Genomic DNA, 12,405 nt, shown 5'->3' with positions numbered 1-12,405 from the left:
GATGCTTTAGTTACTGCTGAGCAGTGCTGATACAGCACCAAGGCCTTCTCTGCTTCTCACACCACCCCACCAAGAGGCTGGGAAGGGACAAAGCCAGGATAGCTGACCCCAAGTGACCAAAGGGGTATGCCATACTGCACGATGTCTTGCTCAGCAATAAAAGCTGGGGGAAGGAGAAGGAAGGGGGGATGTTCAGAGTGATGGTGTTTGTCTTCCCAAGTAACTGTTATGTGTGATGGAGCCCTGCTTTCCTGGGGATGGCACCTGTCAGCGATGGGAAGCGGTGAATGAATTCTTTGTTTTGCTTTGCTTGCACAAAAGCTTTTGTTTTACCTATTAAACTGTCTTTATCTCAACCCATGAGCTTTCTCACTTTTACCCTTCTGATTCTCTCCCCCATCCCACCAGGGGGAGGGCGAGAAGGCACGTGGCACTGTGTTGCCTACCAGGATTAAACCACAACAACGCTACAGGAAAACAACCAAGGATGATTTGGTCACCCAGCAAAGGGAGAGAGGATCCCCATCAGCACCGCCTCATAAAAAAACACAGCATTTGGTCAGGAACATCAAAACATCATCTTTAAGAAAGTTACCTTTTTCTCCCGGAGGCCCAACTCTGCCCGGACGACCCGGAGCACCTTTCTCCCCCTTTTCTCCAGCCTCCCCTGTTAATACAACAGCAAAAAAAAGAACAGTCACATTAAACCAGGACCATTTTCTGTTGGTGGCAATGCCAAGAGTGCCATTCTCCCCACTGAAAATAAAAGCCTACTGTAATAAGAGGTGGGGAAAATAAAAGCAGATGCAACATGACTGAACAGCTTTACTTGGTGCATGGAGAAGAGAGTCTCCTGCAATTGGCATAGAAACTGACAAAACCAAAGTCAATACATTACTGAAGTCTCATAGATGGGTCTAGTTTTGTGGGTGTTACTCATATCATCAACCTCCAAAAAGCCCAACAGCACAATTCACTTAAGTAGAAGCTTCAGAACTAGGCCCCAGTTTAGCACTTACTTCTGGGTCTGTGTTCACCAAACACTTCCTGAGTATCTCCTAAAGACATGCTTAAGTCTCAGGTGAAAACTATAACCTCAAATTATCATTGTCATTTATGGAGTAAGGATGGATCAGGCCTATTGGAAGGCATTGATGCATCTGTCATTTAGAGGATCATTTTTCAGCAAGAAAGAGTATCTCCTAATCCATATTCTCAGTTGTATACTGTGCCTTTTCATTTCCATGGTACAAACCACTGTGCATCATACTTACATGCATATGGCTCATGGTGCATTATTATATTCAGCTTATCAGTTTATGTAAATGTTCGCCTCCCTCGTGCCTTTCATTGGAAATTTGGGGATGCTTAGCTTGTTTCACCCCCTAAGATTGTACTACTGTTGTAGTTTGCCATTGGCATAAAATTGAAATCTCTTAAACAAATAATGATTTACATAGCCACCTTTACAAAAAAGATTTTTATGAAGGAGAAGTTCTATGGCTTCCACAGAATAGAAAATGCCAGAATCTAAAAGCCAGAGCTAGCACAACACACCTGCTGCCCCAACGCTGTATTTCTACAGATAAGGGTGAGCATTAACTGCTCTCCTGGAAACTGAAGGGAGCACCACAGCAGGAAAGTCAATGCTCATCATGCACACCTCAAGCTCTGCTCTCTGGCATAGCTGGCGGCTGTGGTTCGGAGAAGGACCATAAACATGACATGTGAAAACAAGCCACAACACGGCACCTTTCAAATACGCAGCCTCCAGCTCTCTCTCTCTCACCTTATTGTAGAGAGAGGTGGCTGTGAGCTGAACTCAGCCCTCCATCTGGTACATTTTCCTTCTTCAGGCTGCCAGCAGGCTTCAGACCATCTTCCCTGCCTTCAGACATGCAAAAATAGGCCATTCTCTGACCTTAATGAGGACAAACTTCACATAATCCCCAGTGAATAATATTGTTAGTATGAAACAGGCTATTATTTGGCACATTTGGGAACGTCACTTTTTTTTTTTTTTATTATCAGGTAACCAATAGGCTTTGTATGATTGCCTTTCCCCCCCTCAGGGCTGGTTATGAGTTCTTTGCTTCCCAAAGATAAATCCTGACAATGGCTTTTCCCTGCTCTCTGGAGGCTGAGAGCAGGCTATTACAGCCTATTGCTTTACACGTTCTTCAGAGTGAAAGCTGTGCATTAGGGATCAATAAAATAGATCACTCTTGCTTCAGGCCATTACACTTGCCTGCATTTATTCCTATAATAAGATGACACTGCATTCCTTAGTGTGGGTGTTTAAGAAACTTTCCCTGGGAGGAGATTACCCCATTACAGGGCCAGCTACAGGCCACTCTGCATTTTTTCTTATCAGCTGGTCTAAGTGGCAAGACCTTGGCCAAGAGGGATTGACCAGTGGCCCTGTTCAGCTTTGCCATGTTTAAGTCCCTATTTTTGCTGTATGTACCCTGAGGAAGCAAAGCCTGTGCAGATGTCATGGGCAACAAAACAGTTTTCTGTCAAGGAATTTCAATCAATTTAATTTATCACCAGTTAACACTAACTTTTACCTTTTGATTCCTGAGTTAGGGGAACAAAAGAAATTAGAGAAAGACACCTCTGTACCCCCTTTCTGGGTTCCAGCCCCTGTGCCACACATTACAGCCAGTCCCTTTAGGAGCAGGAGGTTGGGTACAGCACATCGTGGTCCCTACCCTGTTGCTCCGCTGTGGCCTCCTCCACCAGCCACAGTCCCTTTGGAGTTGTACCTCCTGCCCAGGCTCCTTTCCATCCCCTCCAGATGGCTCTTTGCTCCAGCCCTATTGTGCAAGAGAGTACCTTCTTCACTGCGCAGTGTTTTCATGGAGCTGAGGCAGGGTGAGATGTGCCCCGCAGTGCTCCACACTGTTGTGATGCCCCACACTCCCAAAAGAAATTTATCCCTGGTGACAAACAGCTGCAGCAGGATCACAGGTATCAGGCTCAGCCCTGACACTACGAGAAGCTTCTCTGCCTGTCATCTGAGAGAGATTTTTCATAATTCAGATGATATATCTTACCATTGCTGTCAATTTGCCTCCTTTAGTGAATTCCTTGGGACAGAAATTGGCTCTGATTACGTTTGCATCCTGCCTACCTTGAGCTGTAACATCTACTATAATGAAAATAGCACACCAAATATGGTGATAACTTTCTTCCATTACTCATATTCCCTGTGTGAGTAGACACATCAAGTGTGGGTGTATAAAAAATTGGTTTTATTTTATTTATGTTGCATCAACTTTTTTATGTATTGTATGCCATTGAGACTATTAAGACAATTCCTGCTTTAGATTCTAGAAGGGAGACAAAATAAGGTGGCAAACCGAGAATTTAAGCTTTGAAGGATTGTTCCATGTTATTTTTTTTCTCCACAATAGTAGTAACTTCAATCTCATGTGCCTATCAAAAGGAACTGGACTTTAGGAAGAATATGGGTGAGCAATGTAGTGAGACTTCATCATCCATCCCTTCTTCACACACAACACACTTTTCCCATTATTAATATTGTTGGCTTTCTGAAACACGGCTCAGTCTGCTGTCTGGGTTCTCAGAGCCACAGTATTTTTCCCTTCTGCATTTCATCTTACTCCTTTATACTGTTGAGGTTATAAAAAAAAATAAATAAAAAAAGTCAGTCCCTAAGACCTAAGCTGCTGACCTTAATCTCATTTGTGCCTTTTTCTATTGTTGGTGTCTTTACTGGCTTTCTTAATCTTCTGTTCTTCTATTTCCACCTCCATTCTCATCTCATCCCCTTTCCGATTCCCCCTTTTATTCTGTGAGGTCCTAATTGGCTTTGTGTCCTTTTTTTTTTTTTTCTTCTTTCCTCCAGTCTCTCCCCTCAGTCTCATTCTTTGTGCCCTTCTTTTCTCTTTTCCCTTTATCTCTTCCTGTTCTAAAATTTCTCCACTGTGCTCCCCCACTTTTGGGTGCCTTTCCCTGGTGCTTTTCTCCTTCACCGTTTGGGGTCCACTTAGGCTTAACCCTCTCCTTCTCCCTTTTCATCTTTCACACATCCCATGGTCTCCCTTATTTCTTCCACTTCTTCCCTGTGCCTATTTTTCCCAAATCCCAACAGGCTGGTGCCCAGCAGTGGTGTTGGGCTCTGTTCCTCCAGCATTGGAGATGTTGCTGGCAGCCAAGCAGAGAAGATGGGGTAGGTCCTAAATGCCGCAGGGAGCAAATCCCACTGCGTGGGAGCTGAAATTTGGGCACACAGCCACATATATGCTCAGTTTAAAGGAAGCCTTGGCCACTGAAATGGGTTGGAGTTGTGCCAGCGGGGGACAGCAGTATCTCATTACCAATTCTCTGAGCCAGTCCCCCTGGCAGCGTAGCTGGAGCATTGATAGCTTTTTAGGGATTTCACATTAACTAGGGCTGTATCAGGCCATTTTGTGCTTCACTGAATTTGTACATCAATCTCCCTCACTTTTTTAAGGCTTACATCTCATGAAGCAAAGTGAAATCATTAACACATGACAGTTTTCAGGCCTCTTTGTTGTCTCCTGGCTCACGATTGCCTTCTGACAAAGGGCCAGGGTCCTGCGTTGTTTATATGTTTTTAAAAACTTTGCTGCATACAATAATAATAGCGATCCTTTCATAAAGATGGTAATCACAGATGCCAATTTTGACTGATTACACAAATAAGGAAACTAAGGCAAAGTAGTTACAAAATTTATCAAAGCTTGTCAACTTGTTTGAAATGAAAAAATAATTTCAAAGCTTCAGTCCCCAGCGCTGTGGGGTCTGACCTTTGACTGATCTGTGTAACTTTACAAAACTTGTATTTAACTTGATTGTGTTCTCCTCTGTGACTCACATCAACAGTGCTATCTTATGCTTATTTCACAACAAATACATCAAACAGATAAAACAACTTTACTTAAGGCTTAGTCAAGCCTCAGAAGACCTGGATGCAGTGTTCTTTCTAACTAGAACATCTGCAGAAGGTGTAAATACTATTAAGACATCAAAGGCCACTTATTGAAGTAAGATTTTAAAAGTATAGATTTTGGTTCAGTTCAGGCATCCAAAGCTGCATCTCTAATAACAATAATAAACAAAACAGCAGAGCTTTTTTGGTCCTGAAGCCAACTGGCCAAGCACAACCCACAACCCTCTTCAGCCCAATTCTCTTGCTTCCAGCACAGAGCAGCCACATCCAGACTGGGCAATGTCTGGAGAGGACAGTTTACACCACAGCCAAACCTGTGGCCAGGCTGTGCTTGCAATTTAACTCTATAAACAACTGTAGGACAAAACTGAGCCTTACCCACACTGATTAACCAGCACAGACAGTGCATGCAGTCGATACTATGGCCCTCAGGCAACTTGGTAAAGGTAAAGCCCATGTTCGTGCTAGATAATGTTAGTGGCATCAATATTGTTAAGTGAGTTTTGTGATACTACAATGCATAACTACCAGAAAAACTCAAAGTTCTTAAACTATGCAAGTTTTTTTTCATTAATGATAAACAGGTGGTTTTCATGGGGGGTTTTGTCCTTAGTTAACAGGTATTTCCCCATGATCACAGGTGTTACACTCCAAAAAAATACCCTAGCCTCCGAAACAAGAATTACTGTTATTAACTAAACAGAGCTAGGATTTCACAGCATAATGGGTGCTGTTGCTTTAAAATGCTAATTCTTCCCAGTTGTTGATTTCCTATCTACAGTACTTTAACACATCTTTTTGCTACTAAAAGATCAGCAACTGATTATGCCAACTATTCTGGGCAATAGTTTGGGGGTATACTTTGTAAAAATGTTGCTTTTGTCAACAGAAACTATAGAAATGCCAAAGATCTAATTAATTTTTATTTCTTCTGAAAGGCACTTGAGCATTTAAAAACCAAGGGAAGACAAGCTGAAGACTAGAAAATATGAAATACTTCCCATTAGTACATCACAAAATGGCAATGAAAACCTTTCCAGATATAAAGTAGGGCCTGATTTTATAGTCTTTGGTTATGTGCACCACCCATGAGTATAAACACAGAGGAAGCAACCAGGCAGCAGATCAGAGCACCAAGCACTACTGATCAGGAGCAAGTCCGGGAAACATTGGCATGCATTCTCTGAACTTTGTTCATTTTAACAGACTTAAAGTTCATCTCATGAACCTTAAAACTCCATCTTAAGGTGGCTAAAAATTGGACAAATAAGAGGACAACTTAAAGGCACCTTCTTTGTCTCTGTTAGAAACAATCAGTGGTGCAAATAAGCCTGTTAGAAAGGAAGGATTAGTATTTGAATGATAGAGTAGATATCCACATTACCTTTGAGGCCTGGAACAAGAATTTGAACAGAGCAGGACTCCTCTGCAATATGTTGAGTATATCCAGACCTTAGCAGTGACAGGAAGACAAGGCTAATTAGAGTCACCAAGAAAACCAGATCTCTCTTCATAATGAGCACTTGCAGGTCACTGACTCCTAAACAAAAGAATGAATAAACAGTTATAAGAATTCCAAAGACTTTCAACAGTTTCTGAACATATGCAGTATCCTACTACAAATACAATATGTTTTGGTGTGCTGTAACCCACACAGCATGAGAAGGACATGTGCAGGTCCTCCAAGCAGGTTGTATGTTCCACAGACACACACAAAACATGCAGCAGCACATTCAGCAGTTCTTTTTGGTGTTAGACCAGGTGAAATAAAGCTCGGGAGAAATTTATTTAAGAAGTAGGAGAACAAGCAATGTTAATAATAGGCAATTCTGTGTTCATGATTTCTTATTAGAGCAAGGGATCTGGAAAGGTGAAAGGAGAAAATGTAGTACATGGGTTTGCACTGAAAGATGTTAGTACTAAGTTGCCACTTAGAAAGAGTGCGGACTGCTCTAAAGAGGCAATTCAGTGGACAATGAGACGAACCTAAAGGCCTGAAATTTCACTTCCCATCTATCTGAGCACCGAAATTGTGCCCAGCAAATTGTCTGATACAATAGCCCTCTTGTAACTCATTGAGGGCGGAAGGGAGATAGTATTTCACTATATCATGCAATGAAGTTACATCAGAGCCTTCAATAAATCCTGAAAAGATTCACCTCTGAAACTACCCTTGTCTAAGCCTGCAAGTGAAATGGCTTGCCTGATATTAGGCTATGAAGAGATCTCTCAAAAAGCAACAGTACAGAAATGGAGTTTGTGCAAAAGGACCATCAAAAGACGGCATTTGGGGGGTCTGTAGAAATACCCTTTGACAAAATTGTTACTAATGCACCTCTGATATGTTTTTCCAGGCCTTCTTTCACCAAGGCTCTGTACTACATAAACAAGCTGAAAGTTATAGCAGGGTTTCAAGAGAAAGTACCTGTATATCATCTTTTATAGCCACAATACAGACATATGCATTTTACACCTAGAGCAAGAAGACTGGGGTATATTACTTTCCCCTCCCTGATTCTCTTCAAGAATAAGCCAAGAAGTATCAGGCACAGGTGGGTCCAGCACAGGGGCCTGCATGTCTCAACATGCTGGGGGGGTCTAGGAGGGTGGGTCTGTTATTTTGGGGATGGCCTGAAGGCATAACTGCCCTTCAGCAGCCGCAGGGTAATAAGGATCTTCAGGGTGAGAAAGAGCTGGTGAAGCAGATACCAAAACTTAAGGGATGGAGCAAGAGGAAGGCAGACTGACCTCCCCACATGCAGCAAAATTCTGTTTTGTCTTTGCCGTTAAAAAGCCTTTCTCTAATTTTAAATTCCACCATCAACTCTGACACATTTAATAGATGTCTGAGAAGCAAGACTAAGTAGATGACTTTGGAGTTGAGGGAATAAATTATCCTTCTGAATTGCTGTCAGATTTGTGCTCCTATTATCTTCTAGGAGATAAAATGCATAGACTGCATCAGAGGGGTCAGATGAGAGCAGATTTTGTCTCCCTCCTCATATGGGGTGGGCAAGGCATGAGTTACAGGAGAGGTTGCTCTGCCACACAACATTCTTACTACATTATCTGATGCTACATCACACTGCAGGGCAGGGGTGCTCCACATCACTCCCCTCAGTTCTCACTGATCATCCAGATTTGGGGCACAGAACAGTGTATCCCCTTTTGACCCAAATTTCTTCCCTATCTTTCCTTCCAAAGGAAGGGGCAGAGCAAACAGAGGAGGTGGGTTTGCCTCAGCCTGCAGCTCCCACCCCACAACCCAGGGGAGCACCTGGCCACCAGCCTGCAGGACATCCCACCTTTTCTTTGTAGCTGGGGCACTTCAGGATCCAAAAGAAGATCAGACAAATAAGCTTTCAAGCCAAGTAGTTTAGATACACAGTTGAAAGCCCAGAAATGAGGTGGTTTCAGCACGAGCACCCAGCAGGCTGGTGATAAGGATTCTCCACAGACAAGTCAGAGAGGGGAATGAAATGGCCTCAGACGGAAGAAGGAATTGAAATTAGGTGGGTGCTCCAGTCTCTGTGCTAGTGAATAATAAGGCAGCATCACCTCCTCTGGTTGCATTTTATGAGGTTTTAGATGTATCCAGACTACAACTAAAAGATAAAAGCCTCCAGGTATGTTAAATATTTATCTGCCTTTGCAAACTCCTACACAGCTCAGAGATGAGACAGGCATCAAGCAGCAGAGAACTGTCAGGGCTGCTCAGCAGCCAGACATGAATGATTTTCTAGGGAAAACAAAGCCTCCAATGAAGCTCCATCACATTCCCCACTGCCTGCTGCAGGGTTTACAAGCCACAGAGACACAGGGGATACACCTCATCCTACCTCATGATAGCTTGACTCACACAGAAAATGGACTCAGTCTAAAAAATGGAGCTTCTTAGTGTCTGTCAGGTCACAACACCTGGACCCACACGAATACCTGGAAAATTACCTTGGTCTAAAAAGACCCACTAACAGAGGAATCTCTGAATAGGTTGCAGATTAAACACTCTATCAAGTCTGCAGCTGCAGTAAAGGGAGACATTAGTAATAGAAATCAAACCAAAAGCACTTTGGATATCACTTTCTCCACCTTTTTCTGCTTTAAAAAGAAACCTTGTCTTCTGCAGCTAAAATTGCTTTATATGATTGAAATAAGAGTTTGATCTTTAGGTATGTGCCACGGCAGTACCTTTCATTCTAAAATCCTGGAAAATTCCTTGCCTTTCTGACTTACCTTCAAGTCCTTTCAGATCCAGATTCATAAAGGCATTTAGGAAACTGAATCTCACTGAAACTGGTCCTTGGAAAAAGGTGTCAGCCTATTTTCTCAACCTCTATCTTAGCCCTGGTATCTTCAACATTAGTAAAACCAATACCAGAGAGAAAGCTAGAGATGTTCACACTTGTGAAAATAAGACTATTTTCTCACTGTCTAAGCAGGGGTCAGGAGTCAAATTTGCAGCACTTACAATGGCAGCCATTAAATCAGCATAAGCTGAAAGTTTTGGGGAAAAAAAGTGAGATGAGGAGGAGGAAAATGCAATATTTTCATGGTCTTTTCTTTAAAAAAAAAAAAAAAAATAGCACAACACCTGTCTTCCCATTAGGAATGGAATCGTACCAATGCAACCAACACAATAATTTCAGAACAACTTTTGAGATCTGTCAGCTTTAGGGAATCTGCCTCAGTTGCCAAGAGAGAAGAAGTTTATTAAGCCGGGCTTCAAGTGACAAGTTCTTGAGACGTCATCAGAGAATGGCTCACTCAAAACCGCCACAGGACCGGCCAGGCTAGCTGGCACCCAGCACTCCTTGAGCTCCCCCGCTTCCCCCCAGCTGTGGATGGAAAGCTTGGAGATCACTTCAGCCAGCAAATGCCTCCTGCATGAAGACCCCGTATCTGCCAGTGGCTCCTCCACAAGGGCCGGTGGTTTATTGCATGCTGTCATTTTGGACCTAGAATCAACACCACAGATGATCTACCCAGTTAAATCCAAATGGCTGAGAAATGCAGAAGGGAAATGGTGCTCACTGGCAAACAGCTACAGAGTGTCTGCAATCCTCTGCCTAATCCCATAGGACTCCTCTTTGGGCTATTTTTATTTCACTATTACTAGTTGTTTTCACTCTTATTATGATGTTTTTATTATTTTTAAAACTATACTTCATTCTCTGAGCTAAACGATCTAGACTGTGAATTGAGCATGCCCCCAGCACAGAGAGACACACCAGTCTGCAGAGCCACAGCCATGTTTGGTGGGTGATTTTCCCAAGCAGGTTTGAGTCAGCGCTACAGACACATCAACAGCTTTCAACAGTTTTCACTCCCCTGACTTTTCAAGTCCTCGTCATCCACATCCCAACACCTCCTAGAACTATCTGGCAGCCTGTGTATCCTCAAATGCCCCGTCTGGCCCTAAGCTGCATCCTTACCGATGCAACACATGCCCACAAAGTGATGCCAGTGAAATGCCAGGCTGTCAGGCTGGGACACAGACCTCATGCTATTTCAGACAGTTTGAACAGATAAAACCCAAAACAAAACAAAAAAAAGGTAATTAAGTTCCAGGGCTACAAGGGTAACACTAGAGCGCAGTGCAGATCTAGGATATGTTTCTGGGGGAAGTGAGGAGAGGCAGAAGAGACAAACCTCTAGCCCTATGCGTCCAAGCTGCTTTTCACCCCTTGGCTCAAGCGCTGTGGATCATTCCCTGGAGAAGATGTCTTTCATACTGGAGATGAAACCCGTGTCATTGACCTCTTCTTTCTCCATCACAGCCTTGCTGATCATCCTAACCTACAGATGTTCTGTGTAGCTATGCTTTATCTAAGCGTTTTCTCATTTGTCCTCCCAGCTCCTTCATGCATTACCTTGGGTAATCGAGAGTTCACCATTTAGCCAGAATATAAAAATCAGAATCCATTATAAAGCTGCTGAACAATGGGTGATCATTTTTGTAACATTGCGATGCTCTGAAGTTAAATTCTATGTGTTGATTTAAAGGTTAAAGCAACGGGCTAGAAAGATTTTTAAAAAAAATCCCTAAATGTTAATATCATAGAAATTAAAAAATGAGGACCATAACTGCCACGGCTACAAAGTCTCTGTGAAATCTATGGAGCATGAAGTAGCATAAAGCAGAGAAATAACACATTTCAGGTCCTGATGATGCTTTGCTGAAGAACAGCAAAGTTTGCTGCAGAGGACACAAGAATGACTCTAAGCTGATGGTAAGCTAACATTACCTAAAAGCCTAACTGATAGGAAGTCATTGGTTACTCCCCAAAGTATACTCAATTCTGGCTCAATAGAGCTATTTCCTCAGCACATGTTTGTGAGGTGTAAGGAACTATTAGTTCTGACTGTACAATGTAGGTGCCCTTGTCACACATAGGAGTAAATACCCTCACTTTTCATTGAGAAGAATGTTTTTAAAAATTGAGACAAATTTCTTCCTGATGTAGTTTTGCTGAAATCAATGAGTTTGTCAGAATTAACTGTGCTGGAAATATAAAATCAAAGCTTCAGCAAGGGTGCGATGAAAATAGGGCCAGAAGAGGGTAAATATGTTTTCAAAACCTGTAACTAGAGGGAGAGATGGGACACACACAATTTCTTGTCCCAAGTGCCAATTTTCTTACAATAGCTCTGTATAGCGCTGCAAGTATGACACCTCAAAAAGTGAGACAGAGCACATGTGGCATTAGGAGATACCTGTTTATCAGGACAACTTTGCTTAGATCCAGTTCTCAAGCTAGCAGAAGTTATAAGCAGATCCTTGGGAGAGATTCAACCATTCTGGCCTGGGTGCTTAGTCTGAGAAAAATCACCCTGAGGTCCACATATAATCAAGTCAGAGAAAGGCACCTTGGTGTGGAGATACAGGTCATCCTAAAACAGGACAGATAATTGACTCTGGAGGTACCTACCCATTGTGCATGTGACGAGCTCATCCATGTAGGTAGGTAAAGTTAGGTGAGGGGAGTCCCACCATCGCTAATTAGCTAAGCCAATCTATGGGAGGGCTAACAGCAGCCTGGCTCCCCCTCTGCAGTCACACGTTACCTTCCCCTTCTCTGTGTGGTCACCAACCGCCCGCTGATCCCATCATCACAGGCACAGGCTGCTACACCAGCAGAAAGCTATTCTTTTTGTAACATTATTTTGCAGTTGATTTAGTTCCTTGGTTCCTGGTGAGGGTAAAATGGCCATCATTCCTGTGAAAAATGTTGCCAGCCAGGGAAAGAAATGCCCTTGGCAGCAGCTGAGATGGCCTTCAGTGTGTTACAAAACTGTGCGCTGGCATGCCAGCAGCATACAGAAAGCAGAAAGATGCTTAAGGGAAAGAATTAAAGGGACTAAATTCACCAGGAAAAAAAAAAAAAAAAAAAAAAAAAAAAAAAAAAAAAAAAAGGCTCTCCTTTAAAAAAAAAAACAGCAGTTTACCATTTTTATAAAAATCC

General features: G+C 42.7%; 1 protein-coding gene across 2 annotated transcripts in view; it reads right to left on the bottom strand.

The window, feature by feature from the left end:
* The window catches only part of COLEC11 (collectin subfamily member 11), a 35,482-nt gene that overhangs the window by 15,371 nt on the left and 7,706 nt on the right, over positions 1 to 12,405 (bottom strand). For both annotated transcript variants that reach the window (XM_014956820.1, XM_014956821.1), the window contains exons 2-3: positions 6,327 to 6,482; positions 596 to 667 (exon numbers count right to left, since the gene is read on the bottom strand). In XM_014956820.1, the coding sequence (XP_014812306.1) occupies positions 596 to 667; positions 6,327 to 6,456 (202 nt within the window). In that variant the 5' untranslated portion in view covers positions 6,457 to 6,482. The remainder of the gene's footprint in view (positions 1 to 595; positions 668 to 6,326; positions 6,483 to 12,405) is intronic.

Source organism: Calidris pugnax, unplaced genomic scaffold, assembly GCF_001431845.1.
Source record: "Calidris pugnax isolate Ruff unplaced genomic scaffold, ASM143184v1 scaffold171, whole genome shotgun sequence".
In the NCBI taxonomy this organism is placed as follows: domain Eukaryota; kingdom Metazoa; phylum Chordata; class Aves; order Charadriiformes; family Scolopacidae; genus Calidris; species Calidris pugnax.
The sequence above is the reverse complement of the archived record's forward strand: the minus strand, read 5'-3'. Positions and strand labels throughout refer to the sequence as shown.